Here is a 24,164-nt window from a genome sequence, read left to right on the forward strand (position 1 = left end):
AGTACTGACAGAGAGAATAATAGTGAGAGAAATAAATGACAGAAAATGTTTGCCAAAGTCACATCTTTCGGTACAAAATACAGTGTAGGCATCATATAAAAAGTCAAATGCAAGCAGTCTCTAATGTGTCCTCTTTCTTTAACCTTAAACTTAGCATCTGTGATTAATCCTGTGTTGCCCGTTTTGCCAGCAGACGTTCTCCTCTTGGCAGCCAGTACAGCCAATGGCAGGAGGGACCCAGCTTCATTGACGGTATATTGGACTTGACCAATGATATTTCAGAAATCACAAAAAAGGCTATTGTATTGGAAAGAGATTGGGTAGAGTTATCAGGTAATACACTTCCATATCCATTTCTCGCACAAACCGAATTCCGATTTGAGCACTTTAAACTTACTGCTTACATTTATGCTGAGAAGACACATTTTTAAACGATGCTGGATATTTTATGTTCTTTCCTTCAGAATTGGCAGCAGACACAACAGAAAATCGTTGTTCCCCTAATTTTAAATAGTGCATTTTTTTCTGCAAACATCAATGAAACTATTAAAACTATTTTTAATTCCTCCATCAAAATCAATCGTGTTCACAAATTTGCATTAAAGGTAAACACTGAGTGTTTTCATATAATTGTCTGTCTTTACTGTAGATCAGATGACTCAGTTAATCACTTTATTTATTGATTTGAATGGTTCATAACACTCCTTTCACTCCATGCGTTTTTCTCTTGTTTTGCTCTAATCAGTTTATACATTGATTTCTGATGTTACTTTCAGTTGTAAGACCATGAAAAGATTAAATAAGGGTTATTCAAAAATTGAATTAAACATGTCAGGTGTGCTGTGACACATTAGGATTTCACAAAATTATTGAAGGAGATTTTAATTTTCTTTATTGAATTTATTTTTTAACAGATTCTTCTGAATCTTCATCATTTTTTAAAGTAAGTGTTTTTAACCTTCTGAATGCCTGTTAGATAATTGACCAAGACCCAAGAAAAAGGCCTACATGAAGCACATAGATTAAATATTTTAAGATTGTACTTTTTACAGTTAAATGTAGAAAGAATGAAACAGATTTTGTGTTTTGAAGTTTTCATTATATAATGTAACCCATTCTTTTCTGTTTTCACAAAGCTGGATTTAAATGCAGTGGAGGAAATCATATACAAATTGGAAAGACTACATAGTCATTCCTTCATTTGGAAAATGCTTTACTCTCTACCCCATATACTCACTATATCAGGAGGTGATTTTCTCAACACAGACCTTAACACTATAAAGCAATGCATGTTGGACTTTCAAAGGTAAGAAATGTGGAAGAAAGTGTTTCTTAATAAGTCAATATAAATTATTCATAATATTTTTTTTCTATTTAAAACGTGCGCTAGTGCCAAAGAGCCCCAATCTGGGAGAGTTTAATGTACTGTCAGAAAAGAGTTGAAAAATCACACAAAATTGGAAATAAACTTGATCTATATGAATATAACAATCAGTAAGAATGCATTTGCACATATCCTGTGTATTACATATGCAAAATGTTTCTTTAAATCTTTTGATATAAAAATAGTTGTTTTTTGCATCTGGAGTTTCCAAAAGTTCTTCACATTCACAAGAAATGAATGTCCCTGGAAATGCTCCACCTTACTGATTTCAAAGAAAAGTAATTTAAACACTCTTTGAACCAGAGTTTAAAGCTGTTATGTTCTTTTTTTTCAGGCTACACAGTAAAATATTCTGAATCTCACTGACTGCCTTTACGTCTGATTCTATTTTTTCCTGGTTGAACTACTTTAGAAACAATTTAATATACTATATATTATACGTTATTGTAAAAGCCTCAAGACATGTTTGAAGGCACTTCAGGATGTAAGAATAAATTCCATTGGATAACTTCACATTAAATCGCCTGATTATGAGTTTATTATTCTTATTATTTTTTGAGTTAGTTAAATTATATTAAATTGAAATAAGAAGACAAAATAATATGTTAAATTTCCTATATTATTATTTCAGGTTTTTTTTTATTTATGGAAGATCTGGGTGTCCTGAACCCCAGCTACAGCTTTTTCCAAACAATACATGCTGTGCTTAATTCCTCTGTATCTTCTCTGAACACTTTCATTAAATGGAATAATTCAGGTAAGGATCTAAAAACTAAACACTACCCACCACCTCAATTCTGGACCTCAGTTGCTATCTGTATGGAATTTATACTGTATGTTCTTCCAGAGTGTGGGTGGTTTTTCACTGGGTGCTCTGGTTTCCAGTTAATTGGCTTCTGGGAAAATCTAGCCCTGATGTGAGTGTTTGCATGTCTGTGTTTGTGCTTGAGTCTGCCCTGCGATGGACTGGCATCCCGTTCAGGGTATATCCTGCTTTAGACCTGTTGTTTGCCAGGATAAGCGTCGGCTTCCCTTCGACCCTGAATTGGATTAGAAAATGGATGGATGGAAGAAAGAAAAATCTCCATAAAGATTACAATTTAAAGACTTTACATGTAGGCAGTTCTTTGTTTGATTTCTTCTGTGTGTAACATTCATCAATTTTTGGAATATAATGCAGTGTGATTTTTATTAGTCCAGTATACATACACCAATGAGCAATGCTATATGTTTTGCAGGAGATGAATATGGTGTTCTTTTATGGAACATAGTGTGGGATCCTGTCTTCATTCAAGAGCAGTTAGAAGTAAGATTTGGTCTGGATTCTCAGTCCATCCAGCAGCCCTTAAATGTTTCTGTCCCCTGGAAAAAGGTAAAGCACCCATACAGACACCGTCCTCCTAAAAACAAAAAATGAAAACAGTCTTTAACACATACAGTATGTATGTGACTTAGTGACTTCTAAAGCTTTCCTGAAATGTACTCCAGTATAAATGTTAGAATGCTACAATGCTAAACCAACAAAAAATAATAACTGAATATGATTGAAATTAAAACAAATTTATACACTCCAAGTTATTCCTTTCTAAGTCAAGAAAAATACGTGTTGTTGATTTTCAAATGGATAACTTTGTGTATCACTTAATAAACTATAAGAACATGGTGTAAATGAAAATATTTTGCATATAAGGATGTGTACTGTACAGTAAATGGGGAGACTAATAACTAACTGCAAAACATACGGTTAAGGATTCAGAAACCTCAAAGCTTTGTTTTTGCAAGTACTGGTGAGTCGGAGCCTGGTTGCCTTACTATGCCACACTGATCACCTCTAAACAGGTTCCTTTTATGGCAGACCATGGTTTCTGCGCAGTAATTTTCATTTCTGCATCTGTTTCATGAGAGAACCTTATTCACAAGCTGCCAAGCCGTGAAAATTGAATTTTCAGTGAGATGGGGCAACATTAGGAGTCTACTTAATGGAATAACTGATTGAATTTTAGAAAGGCAGTACAAGTTAGAAAGTTTCAGAAAATATATATATATTTTTGTAATTTACATAAATTGAAACCATGTACAGTAGCAATTGAAAACAGCAATGCAACTAGGGGTGTTTTCATTTTTTTCCCATCTTTTTCAGCTATAATTACTGTTTTGAAGAGGATCCAATAAGTATTTTAAAAAGTATTAATTCTATTCATAAGAACAAATCTGATTATTGAAAGAATACGTACATACAGTACTTCTTTGGCAATATATCAAGACTAGTGGAAATGTTAGATAGACAGATTAGGAAACACAGCCCCATTGTACCAAATAATCTTTTTGCTTGTATCTACTATAACTTCCTGGATGCTAAAAACAGCCTATCGCATATTATTGCATATTACATACAGTAGCCAATTGTATGCAAAATATTAGAAATTGGAATTTGATTTGATTTGAGATTCTTTATATATTCTGATGGAAAAAAGAAACGCAACACCTCCTCCTCCACACTCTGGCCCTCCCGTCTGCGTGGAACAGGCTGAAGAGTGACTCATCCATGAAGAGGACCTGATGCCACTGCTGACGAGTCCATTGTAGCTTTTATCTGGCCCAAGCCAGTCGGGTGTGATGTGTAGGAGGTGTGAGCAGAGGGCCTCTGCTCAGAGGACAGGCCGCCTTGCTCTAAGGCCAGCAGCATGCTCCATCCCACTGATGCGGGCATTGTATGTCAGCAGTTTCAGCAGATCTGAAATGATCTCTCAGATGGACCAGTGTGATGTGTAGGTCCTGCTCTGGTGTGGTCACTCGAGGGCGACCAGATCTTGGACGGTCATCTGTCCTGGCGGTCTGCTGAAACTTCCTCTGCAATCGGGACACAGTGGAGCGGCTTACTCCATAGTGTCTGGCAACTCTGGCACATGACATACCTGACTGCAGCATTATGAGGCATTATGGAATGCACAGAAAACTGACTAAGTGTGGCCTTTTTCTTGCAGTGACCTAAGCTTTGAATTAAGGCCTTTTCAAAGGTGACCTGATCAGGCATTGTTCCACCTGGACCTCGTTGGGCAAAAGTGCACCTAACGAGCTTTCATGTAATTGGCAAGTTGCAATGCCTCACTGCACAAGCTGTATTGCTGGTCAGAGTGCTTAAAACAAATTGACAACTTTTTGTGAAAGTACATAAGCTATACTGTAACTACTGTATATTATTCTCATTGCAGAAAATGTTGCGTTTCTTTTTTCCATCAGTATATATTCATAAATTAAATACCATCATTTCTGCAGATCTTATCTGATATAATTTAATAAAAACTGAATTGATTTTGTTCCTATGACTTAGGTCAAAATACCTATGACTAAAAAATCTACTATTTTCATTAGGTCTATCTGATGTCATGTAATGCACTGCTCCTGTAGGAAACTCTCATTAGGGAGATGATTCTTAATCACTGGTCTTTTTGGGTAACTGGAATTACCGTCCCACTAAAAAGCCTTAAGCAGTATACACACTTGACATTGCAGTTTCAGGGCATGGGGGTACTAAAGCTAATTATCTCTCCCTTAAGGCTGTAATACAAGATCAACAGCAATTCCAGTGTCTTACCTGCCCATTGTGATATTCTTTAAGCAACTTGAGACTTTTATTTTTGTTATGAGTACATGTACAGTACACATGAGTACAGACTCTCACAATTGTAATAGCAGATCTAGTCTAGACTAATCAGTAGCTTTACATTGTTAGATTTTGTTTGCTAAATTGGGCAAAAAATGTCTTCTTATCATGTAAAGTGAGATACTGTAAGTATGTTATCAAAGTAATTTCACTATCTTTCTTTTTGTTAATTTCTTTTAACCATTATCCAAATGGGTCTGAGAAAAGAGAAAAGATGAGAAAATTGTGCAGATTAAGGAAGCAGATGGTATATTGCCTCTTTTGCTTGGCTACAGCCAGAAATGGATATATTTTTCAGACTGTGGTATTGTAAGCATTGGTAAACTGATACGTGAAAATCAGTCTGAGGGTCTGAGAGTCAAAACAAAAGGGCCTTGATCATTTGTTCCCCTTGTAGGTTCTCATAGAAGAAGAGCTGGCGAGGGCTGTTTGTTCAACAGTGTCTCGTGTGTGTGAGAATAAATCATCGTCTATGGATTTGAAACCAGCCTGTGACAATCAATACAAGCAATTGGTAGAGTTTGTCATCCTCTCTGTGGATAAGATCAGACTTGGGAAAGAGGTACAGTATTGTGCAGCTGAATAAGTGCAGTTTAATGTCCAAACCAAACTGTCTGCTGCTCAGCATATAAAGTGTGATGAAATTAATATATCAAAGTGGAATGATGCCACAATGTACTGTAATTAATGTTTTCTTCTCCATTTGGAACAACAGACTTTGTTGTATACACAGCAGGAAAACCAGATGGCTTTGGTTGCTAGTAAGTTTAATGACCAGCACAGTTTAAAAATATACTCAATATAGTAAGTAAAATAAGCTATTGAAAATAACTATTCCCTCTCACGTTTTTCTTGTATTTTTAATTTATAATTTTCATGTTTGATTTATATTTATAGAATAATTTTATTATTATCTCATATTATACCCTTATTCTCTCAATTCTCACATCCTTACACCCAAAACCTTCTTTCTCAACAAGCAATACTGTTTTTTTTTTACTACGGAGTGTGAATAATAGTGTTAATGATCAGTCTTCTGGTGAGTTATTTGGTTTGATCATTTGAATACTCATGTCCATTTTAGATTTTAAAACTGTGGCACAGCAGCGGATTGGCTGACAGTATGCTGACCACTCTTGAGAAAGGCTTGACATTTGTGCTCGCTCAAATAACTGAGCAAGGAAAGGATCTGAAATTGTTCTCAACAGCACAGAAAGTCCTGCACATTCTAGAAGATGGTGCTCGCGTTCACAAGCTGGATTTGACCAGCAATATTCAGGAAGAGTAAGCAAGTCTATTTTCAAGAAAAGCCTCTTGACATTGTCCTTCTTCCTGCAGAAACAACACAACATACATTTAAAACAGTGAACAGTTAAAATAATAGGTTGCCTGCAGTGTGAAATGCAAGTGGTAACAAAACGTTGTTTTCTTAAAAAAAGGTAAATTCAGGAAATTTGCAAGGACACTAGCCTCCTGCGAGAGGACAACTAGAGGGCAACTAGATCTGAAATATCAGAGGGGGCTGGTGAGACACTCCAGATACACGCAGGAAAGCTCAAGAGCACATGTGCATTATTAATATATAATTAATATAAATAGGTCATTAGAGAAATGGCCTCACCAGTGTGAAGGCAGACTTCCAATATTAGGATATTCAGTCCAGGAGGCTGTTTCACTAAGCGAGATTACTCAGTTAACTGGATAACATTTTTAAACATGTTGAAAAAAGTCAGGATTTTCAGTTTCACAAAGCAGGATTGAATTGTATCCAGTTAAATTAACCTGAGGTTAAGAGCGAAACTCACAAGCGAAACAGTCCACTGAAAATAATGTCTTCTTTCTTCAGGGATCCAGTTGACAGTTTAGAGTTCATCATTCACTTCATTCACACCATTCAGTTCGCTGATAATTTTTATTTGAAAGATACCGTTTCAGCAGAGTATACTTATACGATCTCTTAAGCCCATATTTTGTTAATACTGCTTGTCGTAGCTAAGATTTAAAACTCAAACTCTGGTGATAGGGCTGATATTTTCTGTTGTCTTGGTAACCTACAGAATTTCAGTAAAGCAACAGTGTGTTGTATAAAAAGTAAAGTGGTGTTTCCACTAAATTTGTTACTTGCAATCATAACAGTTCCCAGCCATACATAAGTGATTTATTAAGGGCTTCATGAAATAACTGGTAATATTCCCATATTTAATTCTATCTACTGTAAATGAGCTTCTGTTCCCTGTAGCTACAGTATGCACCATGATTTAAACACTTCTTGCAACATTCCCTAATATAATAGGTTCTCTAGACTGCACAGGCATCCTCATTAAAGCCCCCACAGGGCCAAACAAGGCTTATTTTTTAGCAAAAAATCAATCCACAGCATCAACGTACAGTTAAAAAATAAAACTCTTGCCTTTAAAATATAGACAGTTTTACTGGGCTAAAGACATTCTGCAACTCTCCTGTACTACTTGATTCACTTCACAAAAATATTGTGAAAAAGACAATATCCCAATAAATGAATACCTTCGATACTGTGTTAATGATGAAGATTCCTCCTCCCCCATACTTTTGTTGGCAAGAATTAATTCTAGCCAAAGAAAAAATTGTTTTAGAGGATTTGACTATGTTATATTGTACAGGACCATGTGGATGACTTTCTTGAATGTTGTGATGACCTGCTGCCAGGTCCTCCCACTATGGTCCAGCTACTGTAATTGCATACATTACTGCTATATTGTACAACTACACAAAAGCTTAAGGAGGAGCTCCACTTCAATGTCATAGTAATGTAAATTAACTAATGCCAACACATGCATGCTCACATAATTGTGTTTGTTTTATCTTAAAATATGTCATTGGATTACATATTTAACTCCCACATTCATTTTTAAAGGTGATTCTTTACCAGACATCTTCTCTGGCTTTTGCAGTTCCTACATTATAGCTCCTCACCACAACAGATTTAATCCTTACAGTTTTTCCTAAGGAGCCTTAATTCATGGTGACTGGATTAAAATGCAAATTCTTTTGTCGTAGTTTTACTAATACAGAAGAAGGATTCAATGCTCAACCCCTCTTGTCAACTGAAGTGTGTCTTTAATACACAGTTAGTCAGATAGTTTTATCCCAAGTTGCTTTAACCAGAAAACTTACATTTGAGTTTGCCTTTGTGAAACAGAGTAAACCTGAAGTTAGTTATCATACTGGTTAAATTAGTCTGGATAATTTGAGAAAACCCTGAATTAGTTAATCTGATTCATTAAATATCCCCAAGGTTGATTCAGAGGAGTCAGACCCTTCCCATTAGGTACTGTATGGTAGTGAGTAACAGAGTCTCAGAGGGATGCCTGAAGATGGGATTGGGATCTAGATTGGGATTGGGATCTAGACCTCACTGTCACGGAGACAGTGAGAAACCAGGTCTCAAGGTGAGACACCGGATTAGCGGGTCGACTCAGGGGAGTCAGACCCTTAATTCAGGGGTGGCACACAGGGTGAGACACAGAGCATGGGAAGACTCTGAGGTTTGGCTCAGTAGGAGCTAGACCTCACTGTCACAGTGACAGTGAGAAACTGGGTATTGCGGCAAGTGCCAGCATAAATTAGATCCTAAGTGTCAGGAGGACAGCGAGAAACCAGGTTTAGACACTGGATGAGCAGGTTGACTTAGAAGAGTCAGACCCTCATTGTCAGGGGTGGCAGTGAGACACAGAGCATCATGGGAACACTCTGAGGGTTGGCTCAGGGGGAACTAAACCTTACTGACATGGGGACAGTGAAAAACTGGGTCTGGAAGTAAGATGCCAGGAGAAGCATCTAAACCCTGGAAGGGGCAGGCTACAACACCATCCCAGAGGGGTGGGAACAAGGTTACACACTACCTATTCTAGGGAATATGGCTGTCTGAAAAAAAAATCAATGATCTCATGGTTAGATGTCTGACCATGTCCTCTCAGGTGAGTGAGACAGATTTAACACTTCAGGGGAAGATCTTTCTATTAGTGAGATAACTAAGACTAATGGTTAGTAGTGGAAGGTTGAAAGCTACCATAGTTAGGAGTGAACAGTCTGGCAGTAGGGAGACTCCTAGACCTACTGTACATGTACTGTATATGGTTATTGAGAACATTACCCCACACTTGGCTACCATTGAGGGCGATAGCAAATGGATTTGTTTTAAAAATGAAGAACATTTTTTAGATCTAGGTCAAATCACTTTGAAATTAATGGTTTTTAAGTTACAGTACCATATAAAATAAAGTTTATTATTATTATTACAATATAAGAACAAACAATCAAACAGCAGGAGGCTATCTGGCTCATTTACAGTAGTTTGCTTGGTTGTCTCAAATTGCTTTCCTTGCAATTCTATCCAAAGTTAAGTGATAATAATTTATTGTTTTAAACATTATTTGTAGATTACATAAATATTAGAAAAAACAAAAATGCTCACTGGATACAATTCAATGCCATAATTGAATTGACATTTATCCTTTTTTTTAAGTTTTAATATACTGTAAATGTACCCATCATGTACCAATAATCAAAATTATTCAGTTAAGACTTTATATTTACCGAGTCTGTAAAGATACAGTATGTACTTACTGAAATGTTTCATGTCTAGGACAGAGAAATACCTAAATTCCATGCAGGACACACTTGAAAGTCAACAGCTATGGCCTTCTGTAAGGCACCACCTCCAGAAAGAAAAGGCTGTGAGGATAATTATGATGCAAGCTGTGAGATTCTTCAATGGTAAGAATTAATTTAAATTGGTAAGGTTGTAAAATGGTAAGAATAGTTTAAATTTTGTTTAAAACTGTGACCAGCCACAGAAATAAGCAATATGGATGCACTTTAAATACAATATTGAACAAACCATATGTATTTTATTGGTAAAGAAAAAAAGTTTATGATTACAGAGTATACTTACAGAATTCATTAAGAAAAGGTAATAAATATTGCCTTACCTTATTGTCAGATTTTATATATGGATTTGGTAGTGAGAATTGTAACAGTAAATTTCATTTTTGAATATACTTTATTGAATTGAATATACAATAACTGTTTCTGCTTATATCACATAAACCTAATCAATAGCACATCCAGGCAGTGTCATAAATCTTTCTGTCATCTATTACTTCCAGGCTGGAGTGAAGGACCAAACATTATATCTGTTTCTTTAATGCAAAATAACTGAGTCCTTTTTTATGTTATGCCATCCATCTCCTGTCAAGATATCAAGTCTTGTTTCTCACATGACTGATACAGTAGTTTAAAAACCTGATCATGTCCCCATGAGCAAGATTGTGTTTTTTAGAGTTCCCAGACTCTGAAATTGTATAGTTATGGATTGCAACTCTCTAAATCTGGTATTTACAACAAAGACTAATGCTATAATGTTGATCAGTATAACGATGGAATGATACAGTACTCTATAGATTTTAAACAGTGTGAGTTTTAAATAAACAAATGTAATACTTAAGAGAAGAGGAAGAGGAAAGCAGCTTTGTGAAGCATCAGTTTGATCTGCTTTTTAAAAATGTAATTACTAAACTTGCTAAATACTGGATGTTATGTCATGTAACAACTAAACAACTGAGTGGTGACAATGCTGAAAATGCTGTGTTGTTTTTGTGAAGATGTTGTAGCTTTCCTGCAAAAAGTTACACCTGGATGGACTACGGATGCAATTGATCAATTTATTGTAAACCTGGACATCTTGATAACAGAGATAAAACTGGTACAGTAAATGAGAATATATTTTTATAAAGTCTCATGAATACATTAAATATTTCTCAAATTCTTAAGCTTATTAGCACAGTGTGTTTACAGTATGATCAATTTTTTCTGTATATTTAATTGGCTTAGTCATAGTGGAAATCTGAATCACTTACATCTGACCTAAAAGTAATGGCTCACCATTAGTTTGCTCAGACAATATGAAAGCCACAAAAAATGCTTAACTGAGAGAGGGTGTCACACACACATAAAAAATAACAAACATTTAGTTTAGATAAGCTGCTTTTATAGGCTTTGGGGGTTATTCATGGAAATAGAGAGCATGTCCTTATTGTTCTGTGAAAAAACGTAACTTTAACCTCATTCATAAAACCACCATTGGGATTAAAACTTGATTAAAACATGTGTCAAGCTTGTGTCAATTAACCAATTAATCAATTAACCAATTTAATTAATTAAAAGATAAGATAAGATCATTTTGTTGGCCATATACAATTTCTTGTATTAGGAATTTGTCTTTTCACATACCCCAACTTGCTCTCCATGAAACACACAGACAGGGAGAGAAACTTGGGGTCAGAGCACAGGATCAGCCATTTATACAGCACCGCTGGAGCAGTTGGGGTTAATGGTCCAACAGAATACAACTCCTCTGCCAGCCGCGGGATACAAACCAGCAACTTTCCAGCCACAGGAGCAGATCCTTAGCCACAGAGCCACTGCACCGCCACCACATACAAACATATGCGAGTCTGATGATGGAGCTAATGAAGTCACATCTTGTGGAATTCAAGTTAATATGATAGAAAGAAAAAATAAAATTTCTGCTAAATAATTAATCTGAAAACAGTGGCTTGTGAAAAAGATAAATTTTCTGAAACTTAGAGCATGTAAAAAAGAGAAAACCCTATTGGCACAATGTCACAATAGTTATAACCAGCCATCTTCATAAGGTTTAAAATATGAATAAACATTTTCAGTTATTTACAAAAATGTATAATTAATCTTTGTTCACTGTATGAAACAAATAACAGTTAACAACTGTATTTAAATCTTACAGTTAGCTGCACATTAAAATAATGCAGTGCTGCACTCTGAAATTTTTATTTTAGATCAGAAACGGAGGTGGTTTTCAGTTATACTCTTGTGTCATTATGGCAAAATATGAAACTGGCGGATTTTTGAATCATAGATTAAAATGTCTGTATTGTTAAAACAAGGCCATTGATATTTGAATGATACAATTACAAAAGTTAATTACAAACTTAAGAAGGTCATTAAGACTGTCAAGATAATTTTCACACAGACACACAAGACCCACACTCTCGGGGCCAGTTTTCCCAGAAGCCGATTAACCTACCAGTATGTTTTTAAAAGCAGGAGGCAGCCGGAGCTCCCAGAGAAAACCCACTCGAGCATATGATAACATACAAACTCCACGCAGATAGCACCCCAGGGCTCCAGTGCTGCAAACTTAGATTAAATGTCTAAATAAAGTTTGTTTAGACTATTTATAATAACATGCTTGGGCCAGTGACATGTACAGTATGTGTGTGGGAAAGGACAGTGATGTGCTGCAAAACTTGATGTCAATTTGCAGGATTATGGAAAAGGTTGAGAAACACTGGTCTAGCAGATGAAAAGAAATATACTGTAAGACATTCACCTATTACTTCTACTCTCTATGGTTTTGTGAATAACCCCTTTAGTATGTACTGTATTATTATTATTATCAATGTGTTTCAGTATTTACAAACAGAAACGTGTGGATGGTAAAGGAATTACCCTGGGGATGGCTCAGGATCCTGTCTTCTTTATGAAACTTGATGACCTGGTTTGCCATCAGCTTGGGTCTAGCAATGTCTCAGACTGGTCTGACCACTTCCCATCTCCAAAGGGTTTGGCACACTCGGTAATGTTGTATAATCTAGATGTCTTTGGTTAGTGTTTGTATAGAACAGTACTTGAAGAAAATTGGGTGTGCCATCTTATAAAACAAACATATGAAAACTCCGGAATTCTTAAAATGCAGAAGTAAAAGTGAGCAAAAGCAGCACAATGCAAATTATGAAACAAAACAACAGAAAAACCGAATTGGAAAAAAAAAATCAAAAGTAGAATGTAAAGTAAATTTACAATACAAATTGTAATTGCCATGATTAGAAGAGCACCTTTAGGGTGAGGTTGGGATTAGTGAGCCAGGGCTTTCCTGCTATGTGAAACTCACTTGACTTTCCAGGCACCTGCAGGTCAGCTGTGTTGTTAGAGAAAGACAGACTCACTGTTGTTGCTAACTCTGCCGTAATATGCTAAGGAACTTGCAAATAACAAAACAATTAATTGCTCTGTAGTTGGGCGTGCAAGAGAAACATGTTCCATTGTCTCATTCTCTCCCAAGTGATAGAAAATCACTGCCACTGAGTTACAGTAATCAAATCATAGTAAAATCAATATACTATTAATTATGGATTCCAAATTGGATTGGTGAATCATAAGAACACAATGATTGTGTTCTTCAGTTATTTAAAAAATGCATGCAGTGAAATTGCTCAGTTATTTTCAAACTTAAAGGTAGCTCTTTGGAGATCATATTTCTTCACAAACTGTTGGTATTAAATAGATTTTTTATGCATTTACTGTATATAAGTTGTAAAGAAATTCTGGAACCTTGATTATCGGTTAAGTTCTAAACAAATGCCAGAAATGTGCTATCATTTAAGAATTCAATTTATTTCTTAATCAAATGAAAGGCACCGAATCCTACAGTATAAAGAAATTCAGATCAGGCACTAGATCTTCAGAAACCATGGATATGTGCTCAAATACCAGCAGTACAAACTTTTGAAGTATAGAAGGCATAGGTGGAGGCTGCATTTGTAAATCTTAATCTGGTGTAAACAACTTTTCCCTATCTACTATATTATAGACTGCAGCATTTTTGGATATTGTATACAGTAAGTTCCATGTGTTCGTCACCTCATCACTTCACAGAGCATGTATTGTAAGCTGTCTCTCACAGATCTCACACATTTCTACAAAGGAAGCTTATTGACTTCACAACACCTACAGTACATATTTCTACTGTCCTCAATAACTGCACTCATCAAAAATGCAATACCATAAGAAAGGTTTCGTAAATAGTGTTTTTAACCTGTCTGTTAATTACATGTCTATTTTTCTAAATCAAGGCTAGGGTAGCTCATTGGTGAGACAAATGTGAAATACATGATTTTTTGGTAAATTTATTCAAAATTTAGTTTTACATTTAATTTTCTGTTTGACATTGATTTTGTAATAGATGTATTGCTTTCTTTCTCTGTGTTAAAGATTGAGCTTATGGCGGAAGTCCTGGATGGACGTGCAGAAATGGAGATATCCTTGATAGATATATTTAAAGGGTGGAAGGATTTGAACCAGGAACTGAGCACCTGCTCTGTTTCTTACTACAGCTTAGTGCAAATGATTGGAAGGAATGCTACCTTAGACTTCTACTTCAGCACATTCCAGGAACACTTGATGTTGGCATTGTAAGTGCAAAACGTCATACAGTAAATACAAATTTTGCCTCTTGTATGGCTATTTACAAGTATAAGTGACCTCTAGTGACGGGTCAGCTGCAATTACAACTCTTTCCATGGCTGGCCTGCAACAGCTGAGCAACAGGCTCATTACAAGAGCCCAACTCTTTACTGAACCTGGAAACAGAGCTCAACCCTGCAAATGAGGTACACACACTGTACCATAAAATGACTCCCTAATTGGAGGCAAGACAAAAAGAAACATTCTCTCTTTTCCAAATTGTCCATCTTAAGAGTTTTATTTATAATAACTCAAAATGAAGTAAATATTTCCACAATTATAAAGCAGCAGTCCCTTACCTAGTGTAAATCCTAAAATTAGTCTCTTTAGTACTTTAGATTACTTGAATGTGTTTTGTAGTCGTAAGTGTTTTTTCTGCTCATTTGTTACCACATCTTCCTTTTCATATTTTATGTTTTGTATTTTTGTTCATTTTCTGCTTATACTGCTTTAGGATTCATTTTTAAGTGACAAACATTTAACTTCTACTGTATAGTATATAGTGTTTCTTAGGCTTACATACCAGAAAGTGCAATACAATGTACTGTAACAATGTTTTGGAAAGCTTGGATCTCAGAGATCTGGCATTTTATCATCATTGGTTCCATTCTAATACCCTAAGGCTTTTTGGGTCCTAGACAATGTCTTGGAAAGGGAACCCTCTAGATCACAATTTGACCATACACTATATTATCAGCTCCCACACAAAGTTATCTAATTATATAAAATTAATTATATAACTAGAAAACCAGCTTTGAAAAACACAGAATAAATAACTTATAAACAAGAACACAAGGACACATTTTACAAAGATAATCTGTTTTAAAGGAGAACTGCAGTCCCAATTTTTTAGACCAGTTATAAAATCTCAGTAACAAAATAAATTAATTGACATTATAGAAAAACTTTACAAATTTTGAATTAAGCACAAAATCATGAATTTTTGTAGGGATCCTCTGTCAGTCTCGAGGCCCTAGGCAGTCGCATAGTTCACCTATGCCCAGGGCAAGTCCTGCTCATATCATCCCAGGGCCATCTTTTGGTGGGTGAGCGTTTCACAGTGAGTGGGGCCCCTATTCCCTGGACCATTGTCTACCATCAGTAGATCACATTTGCCTTGCAGGTCCTATAGGGCCTGTGTGTAACGAACAGTTCTTTCCGGACCCTATGCGGACGACACAATGCGAAGAAGTGGGGAAACACTAGGAAAAGGTCATGCAGGGATACGGGGCTGAAAACAGGGGGGCGTGTCCAAAGTGCGCTGGTGCACGGGGGAAGGTGTGGCCGAGGCAAACAATCCAAAAGTAATCCATAGAGGGAATCCAAAACACAAGAATAAGTCCATTGCCAGGTGATCCATCCAAACAAGGAATTAAAACCATGAACCGGGTCGGAACCGGCGGACAGGGAACGGGAACAGAGATTAAAACCTTAACGGGACCAGGCGCTTCCAGGTCCCGGACTCGCACGGTGCGGAAACCAGATGCAGAGCCAGGATGAACGTCAGCGCCTGGCTTTTAAGGTGGGCTGGGAAAAGGGGTCAGGTGCACAGAATTAAATCTAAAGTGAAAGGGCTGGATCACCCTTAAGGAGGGGGGACTATAATCGTGACACTGTGTCAGACACAGACACACACATATTCACACCAAGGCCAGTTTTTCCAGAAGCCAGTTAATCTACCAATATACCTGGAATTTGAGAGGAAAGTGAAGAAAACTCATACAATCACAGGGAGGACATACAAACTCCACACAATTAGAACCTTATGTCCAGAATTGAAAGGCAGCAACACTAAATACAGCAACACCATGTCACCGTATTTTGATAATTGTTTTAAATGAAACATGTACTATAGTACAAATATAAGTGTCCGTAAACTGTTTAGGTGTGGAATGTACAGTATATCTACAAACTTGCATGTACAGCCTTTGCATGCCTTGCATCTAAATTTTGCTATGTGGGGCCACCTATAGTGTGGGTGATATTTTGGTTCATCATACCAAAGGAATGGCCTGAACACCACTGCCAAAGGTTTTTCTTGTTAAGTTTATTGCAATGTTCGGTATTGGAATTAACCCCAAATCTAATATTTGAGTGACTACGGTTCTCTTAAAAATCAGGTATTATTGTACAAAGCAAGAAATGGAAACAAACTAGAGAACAGAAATATGCAATAAGCATATTTATTATGATTGTGATTAGAATTACAATTTTGATTATGCTTATTATTTATTACAAAGCACATTATTTATTATCATTGTTATTTATTATTTGGTCATAAGACTGTTAAGGGTTTCAAATTTCTTCAGAGATTTAGTCAGATTTTTAGAAAAAAATGCTTTTCATTTCCATTAGAATGTAAATTACAGTGCCCTCCAGAATTATTGGCACCCTTGGTAAAGATGAGCAAAAAAGGCTATGAAAAAATGTCTTTGTTGTTCATCAGCTTGATCTTACACTGAAATTGTGAGAGAAATCTAACCCTTCAATAAGGTAAAATTGTTCAAAGAAAAAAAAACCTTATAAAAAATATTTTTTTTCTCAAAAACACGTGTCACAATTATTGGCACCCCTGCATTTAACACTTTGCGTAGCCTCCCTTTGCCAAAATAACAGCACTGAGTCTTCTCTTATAATGCTGGATGAGGTGGGAGAACACACCAGGTATTTGAGACCATTCCTCCATACAAAATCTCTCCAGATCCTTCAGAGTCCTTGGTCCTCGCTTGTGGACTCTCCTCTTCAGCTCACCCCACAGGTTTTCAATGGGGTTTAGGTCAGGTGACTGGGATGGCCAATGCAAAAGCTTGATTCTGTGGTCAGTGAACCATTTCAGTGTGGATTTGGAGGTATGCATTGGACCATTGTCCTGCTGAAAGATCCAACCGCTACCCAGTCTTAGCCTCCTGGCAGAGGCAGCCAGATTTTGATCTAAAATTTCCTGGTATTTGATGGAGTCCCTGATGCCCTGTATACTAACAAGATTCCCAGGTCCTGTAGAAGATAAACAGCCCCACAACATCACAGATCCACCATCATACTTCACAGTGGGGATGAGGTTCTTTTCTGCATGAACTTGACAGTTTTTGCGCCAAACCCATTTCTGGTGTTTGTTGCCAAAAAGCTCTATTTTTGTCTCATCTGACCATAGAATCCGGTTCCAATCAAAGTTCCAGTGATGTTTAGTGAACTCAAGGCACACGTTTGTGGTTTGACAAAAGCAGAGGCTTTCTTCTGGTAAGCCTTCCAAATAGTTGGCATGGAAGTGGTGTCTAATTGTAGTTTTGGAGACTTGGTGACTCCAGGATACAACAAACTCCTGCAATTGTCCAACTGTGATCCTTGAAGAAAGTTTTGTCTCTCGAACCATCTTCCTCACTGTGCATGGTGCCAAAATACACTTGCGTCCTCTTCCAGGCAGTTTCATCACAGCACCAGTTGTTTGAAAGTTCTTAATTATTACCCTAATAGTGGAGATGGGTATTTTCAGGTGTGAAGCTATTTTTATAGTCATTGCCTGATTTATGAAGGTCAACAACCTTTTGTCTCATTTCAATTTTGTATTCTCTGATCATGTTGATGGGTGTTTGGCCTGCATGTCACCTCATATTTATACCCCAGTGAAACAGGAAGTCATGGATGAGCACTTAAGAGTTCCTAAAGACTCAGGTGTGTTTAAAAAAGGTAAAATATGAATGGGAATGTATGTCAATTAGATATTGTTCATAGGAATTTCTAGGGGTGCCAATAATTGTGACATGTTTTTTAGAAAAAAAAAATATTTGCAGAATTTTACCTCACTGAAAGGTTAGATTTCTCATATTTTCAGTGTAAGATCAAGCTGATGAAAAACAAAGACATTTTTTCATAGACTTTTTTGCTCATCTTTACCAAGAGTGCCAATAATTCTGTAGGGTACTGTAGTTATAATAATAATAATAATAATAATAATAATAATAATAATAATAATAATAATAATTGCTTACACTTATATAGTGCTTTTCTGGACACTCCACTCAAAGCGCTTTACAGGTAATGGGGACTCCCCTCCACCACCACCAATGTGCAGCATCCACCTGGATGATGCGACGGCAGCCATAGTGCGCCAGAACGCTCACCACACATCAGCTATCAGTGGGGAGGAGAGCAGAGTAATGTAGCCAATTCATAGAGGGGGATTATTAGGAGGCCATGATTGGTAAGGGCCAATGGGAAATTTGGCCAGGACACTGGGGTTACGCCCCCTACTCTTTTCGAAAAGCGTCCTGGGATGTCAGTACTGTTTTTGTTAGTAGCCGTAAAGAGTATTTTAGGCAGTCACTGGTGAGAAAGAACTTGCACACATGGATTACTAGAACAGTTGCGGAACCAAGTAAATGCACAAGTCAGTGGATAAAGAAATAAAGGGTTAGCTTTTCTGTAGGATTGGATTACTTAGGGTTTATTGAAATTTCGCCCTTTTCCGTAATGCTGGTCAAAGCTGAATGTTAATTAAATCAGAATAAAATGGAATAAAGTAAAAAGATTTCTGTGCTGTTTGACTGGTAAACCTATTTATTTATTTTATGTTTTGTGATGGCTTCAAGTTGACTTTTAATTATTCTTAAACAGCTTTCCGTTTTTTTCAGGGCATTCGATGTCTCTGATACTATAGGCTACGAAATAGAAATAAGTGAGTATTGGTTAACATTGGAACCAGTCATCAGAAGAATTTGCTGTGTCATTGTCAGTATCAATCAACAAAGCAGCTTCTTAACTGGGACTACAAGTAAGTGATGTTCATGCAAAATTTCAGGTCCATTTAATATTAAGGATAATTTTCACAAGTTCAACAATAACTAAAAGTGCAGCCATTTTAGATAATGGTTTTCAACTTGAGTTGAATTTTACAATTTACTGCACAGCATGAGCATTCAGCCTGTGTTTTTGGATGATATCTAATACAGGAATTATAAATACTATCTTGACACAAATTATATTTTGGCAAAAGCTATGTTAAATTCTGAAGGGTTCAATTTAAATTTGAATTTCTAATTGTCAAACACCCCATCCTTTGTATATTCCAGGGTAAAACTAATTATAAAATTTAATTTCCTGTGCATAAAGACATTTCTGTTATATAAAAATACATTTCTTATTGGAACACGTGTAAACTAACCTTGACAAAATCATGAAAATTCTCTAGGTTTATAGAGGAAATGCAACTTCTTTCTCTAACTTATATATTATGGACTTTTTTAACACTCAGATGATGCTTTCATAACTAACTGTGCCTCAACAAATCTGAAGTGGCGAGATTTGTTTATCAACAATGTAATATTTCTGCAAAGTGTCTTCACTGACATTAAAGCAGGAAAAAGTTGGTAAGTGATAAGCAGAAAATCAAAACCATTTTACATGTTTCTTGTTGTTTATTTCTCCCCTTTTCAATATTTTAACCTGTTTTTATTTTTGCTAGGGTTCTGAAAGCTGTGGTGGAGCTCTTCAGGAATGAAAACCTTCTCTGGTTGAGTAAGGAAGAACTGAAGTTCCTGTTAGGCTACAGCTCTAAATATTTCATTGAAAAAGTTGGTGGAATCAATGCACATGATCTTATTTTTTTTACTGATATAATCATAAAAAATGCAGATTTGTGGGTAAAGGGTTTCACCAATGTATCATTGTATACTTTTTTCCCAATAATGAAGAGCCTACAAAAGATGCCGCAGATAACCAAGACATCTAGACTACTTCTTCTAGCTAATGTCCTTTCAAAACTTTGGCAGAAAAATCAGATGCCAACAATGCTTGATTTAACACAGTTTCTACATAAAGTTGAGAAAATACCACATTTTTTCAGATGGTTTGCCACTAAGTGGAAAAACCTTCAGAAACTTATAATTTCACATTTTTCTGATGCATTAAATCCTGAATTCAGATTGAATAATACTTTACCCACCATTGGTTTTGTTTCAGGACAGACAAAAAAATATTTTTTTACCTATTTAACAGATTTTATTTTGTCTTTTCCTAATTTGACAAATATAACCATGCACAATAAATCTTTGTCAATGGAGGATTCTGCTTTTGGACTAAAAAATGAAACACTTCAGCATTATTTCAAGGATATGCCCTCACAAGTGACCCATAATAGTTTAAAGGATGAAGAAGAAAAACATGTTTTCCTGGCTTTGTCTGCCTTGTATCAGTCCACTTCTGCTCTCTCCCAGCAAGACTCAATTCTTGGCATTACAACGCTAAGCAATACTGTTGAATATTTCATTGCTATTCTTAAGATGGATTTGATCTTTTGTTTCACACACTGGTATTTTTGCAAAATATATCAAAGGGAAACATTTGTGATAATGCATTACAACTGTACAATTTCATTGATAATCAAACATACTTTGAAAAAAAAAACAGGAAATAGCAAGATATATTTGGTAAATGCATCTATGGAGCAACTAAAAGACAAACTCCTGGAACACAAAAATACTTTATATTACATGTTGGAAATGGACCTACAGCCTATCTTTGATAACTGTCCAATGCAGCAATGTGCAGAAGATAACAGCAATATCACACAGAGATCTCAAACAGAGAAAGGCAATTCATTAGTTATCCAAATATCTAAAGGCAATTTTTTCAAAGCCTTGGAAACATTGGTTTTCAACAATACAGATGTCCATCACGTCCAGTGCACCATACAATTGTTTTAATCTTGGACTCAGTTTCTAAAGGATGTATCAGAAATGTTTGCAGTGAATGTCCAGGCTATAAACTGTGTTCACAAGCTTTTCTCCCATTTTGCAATGGAAGACTTAAAAGTTGATGAAATATGTACAAAACCTTTCCTCAGCATCTTCCCCCTGCCAGTACTTAAGTTAATGAGAAATAACACTTTCAATTCTCAGATAGCTTTTGATGATGTGAACCAGTGTAGTGTGCTCTCTGAAGGCACCAGTTTTGTAGGGTTTGGGCATTTACTTGGACAATTATTAATTGTAGCAGTAAATCACAAAATGATTCTTTTGATGGCCTTAGAATCCAACCATGCGATATAACTCAAACAACGCACACACAGGTACTAATACACGAGGATACATTTATTAATCAATAGAATATGCATGTAAACCTAACAGATCTTATCGAGAGGGTTATCAGAATACAAAAGGTATATATTCAGTCAGTTACAAAGAGTTACATATATCAAGAGGACATACGTTCAGTATATCATTCATTTAGACCGTTTCGTAAATGCACTTGGTTATAACTTCTACATTAGATACTCAAAACAAGTACAGATGCAGCCATTCAAAGTGCGCGGTACAGACACGGCAGTACAGATACCGCAGGTATGATGACACGCGATACCGCGGTGCGTGATTGGTTGACCGACAGGGGCACTCGTGGTCCGTTGGTCTGTCGTAGAAAGACTTACTGTAAACGTCTTTACTGTGCCCGTTGTAGATATTGAATTTTACCACTGAAGGGAAATCTTAGTACCTGAGCATAAAAAGAATAGGAGCATACTGTAACGCGTGTGAAGGCCATAAACGATATTAATTTTGGAACGTAAACATACAGTATATGGCTGGTCTTGGTACTTTAAAGAAAAAAATACACACCAGTATTCCATTTCTCCCTAAACATTGTAAGCTTCGAAGTCTTTAACTAACGTGATACCGGAGTCAACAAGCATACTTTTAGAATTTGATTAAAATGGAATATAATATGGAATCGCGTATCTAAAGAATTTAATAACGGTATGATTACATCTGTGTAGTGCGGCAGGACTGTGTAAGGCTGTTTCGCCTACCTGATCATGCGAGCTGTCTTGTAGCCTACTGGTCTAGGTGCGTGACTAACAACTGGCTGGTTGTGTGTTCGAATCCCGCTGGTGTTGGACTTTTCATTTGTATTTATTTATTTTTTAATCGCGTAACATAAACATATTACCATATGCAAACTGTACTGTATACAGTATGTATATGTATATTTGATGTCTTAACTGTGCCCGTTTAATTGAATTAAAAAAAAAATATTTAACACGAACATTAAGCTGTTTACATCTTCCGCCTGAGAACAGTCACCCGTTGCTACCCAACGCAGAATGGTGATTGGCTGACACTATCTGACACCCCTCTGATTGGAGAAAAAAGACGTGCTGGCGTGCTATACACACTACCAGGAAGAGGATTTCTTTCTATTCAAAACGTGTATTTTAAAAGTTTAAGAAGTAAAAACCTTACAGCGTACACAGATTTCTAAACTGATCAGGATCGTTATCTTTGTCTTATGCATAATAATGTTCACCGCTCTGTCCAGCAAATTAATAATAAACTTTATTTTATATAGCGTTTTAAACGAATAAGTAATTAGATTGCTCATAAACCTAATCACTTGCTTTTTCTTTTTATTTAGGCTCAGATTTCATCTATAGATCGTATTATTAATAACCATAATAACAACCAACCAACAAAAACAACCATATAAACATAATGGTGGTGCTGGACCTTCCAGTTTTATTTATTTATTTTTTAATCGCGTAACATAAACATATTACCGTATGCAAACTGTACTGTATACAATATGTATATGTATATTTAATGTCTTAACTGTGCTCGTTTAAGTATTGAATATTCATATCTAATTTTACCACTGAAGGGAAATCTTAACATAAACATACAGTATATGGCTGGTCTCGGTACTTTAAAGAAAAAAGTACACACCGGTATTCCATTTCTCCCTAAACATTGTAAGCTTCGAAGTCTTTAACTAACGTGATACCGGAGTCAACAAGCATACTTTTAGAATTTGATTAAAAGGGAATATAATATGGAATCGCGTATCTCAAGAAATTAATAACGATATAATTATATTCATGTTGCAAAAGAACTGCAACGGACATAAAAACTCCCTTGCATGGTTTCATTACGATCAGAATCGGTCTTGAGATATTTTTAACTTGATTTACAGTATTTGAGAGGTATGTCTTAACACCGATACTACAGTGCTTAAGTACTGCTCACGTATATGTTTCTAGGTTTATATTATGCATTTCATACGGTCAAATTACTTTTGAGCAATAAGAAGCGAGAAACGGTATGCGTTTTACTTTCGTTTTGTTCTGAGCCTAGATCTCTACATTTCTGTATGAACCAGCTTAGAGGGCTAAAGACAGCTTGTGTTTAAATTGAGTGTAAGGCAATTTATGCTTCTAAAGTCATGGTCAGCATTTATCTTTGTACTGTGCTGTAAACTTGTTCTGTGCCAAGTCACATTATTTTATAGCGTTTTTAAAGCATTATCAAATACGGTGTTACTGTAGTTTACTGAGTCCCATGTCACATGGTCTGTGATTGAAACCTGTAAAACCGGTTTAATTCGTCACAGCCAGCACTCTTCAGGTGTGAGGGTCTTCTGCTCAGAATGAAACGCTAAAATGTTTGTGTATATTCTAATGGTAGTGGGGGCGGGGTGTGTGGGAACAGGTTTGGTTGAAACATTTTCTCTGAAAGCATTTTCTTCTTGTAACCGATCTTGTTACAGCATGTTACAGTTTACTATTATTAACCATATTAATTTTAAGTGCTTAATGTAAAATCTTGTAAAAATATATTTTCATTGTTCAAATATACATTAAGTCTGACTATCATATAATAAGTTAAATACAAAACTAAAGAAAAAATAGGGTTAAATATAATTCAAAATATTTTGCTAACAATGTTAACTGTTTATGAATAATAAAATGTATTAACTAAGGAGTAGGATGGCACAGTTGTTAGTATGTTTTTTTTTTTTTTTTAACCCAAT

At 36.0% G+C, this 24,164-nt stretch overlaps 1 protein-coding gene and 1 long non-coding RNA gene across 2 annotated transcripts; both read left to right on the forward strand.

Moving 5' to 3' along the window:
- Positions 1–1,139: 1,139 nt before the first annotated feature.
- On the forward strand, positions 1,140–5,722 carry LOC148651332 (ATP-binding cassette sub-family A member 13-like). The gene is made up of 4 exons (XM_088600291.1): positions 1,140–1,307; positions 2,018–2,141; positions 2,623–2,756; positions 5,446–5,722. Exons 1-4 carry the CDS (start codon positions 1,209–1,211, stop codon positions 5,632–5,634), a joined length of 546 nt encoding a protein of 181 aa, XP_088456417.1. The 5' UTR covers positions 1,140–1,208; the 3' UTR covers positions 5,635–5,722.
- A 13,281-nt stretch (positions 5,723–19,003) lies between these two features.
- Positions 19,004–20,425, forward strand: LOC148651333 (uncharacterized). The gene is made up of 3 exons (XR_015925532.1): positions 19,004–19,137; positions 19,618–19,732; positions 19,828–20,425. It is a non-coding gene; the product is annotated as an uncharacterized LOC148651333 (long non-coding RNA).
- The last annotated feature ends 3,739 nt before the right edge of the window (positions 20,426–24,164 follow it).

The sequence above is a fragment of the Lepisosteus platostomus genome, chromosome 12, assembly GCF_059453375.1.
Source record: "Lepisosteus platostomus isolate fLepPlt1 chromosome 12, fLepPlt1.hap1, whole genome shotgun sequence".
Lineage (NCBI taxonomy): Eukaryota > Metazoa > Chordata > Actinopteri > Semionotiformes > Lepisosteidae > Lepisosteus > Lepisosteus platostomus.

Coding starts and splice junctions, on each gene's coding strand:
- LOC148651332 (XM_088600291.1), top strand. CDS start 1,209: ATGCTTTACTCTCTACCCCATATACTCACTATATCAGGAGGTGATTTT. Junction 1,308..2,017: donor GCATGTTGGACTTTCAAAGG/TAAGAAATGTGG, acceptor ATTATTTCAGGT/TTTTTTTTATTTATGGAAGA. Junction 2,757..5,445: donor TTTCTGTCCCCTGGAAAAAG/GTAAAGCACCCA, acceptor TTCCCCTTGTAG/GTTCTCATAGAAGAAGAGCT.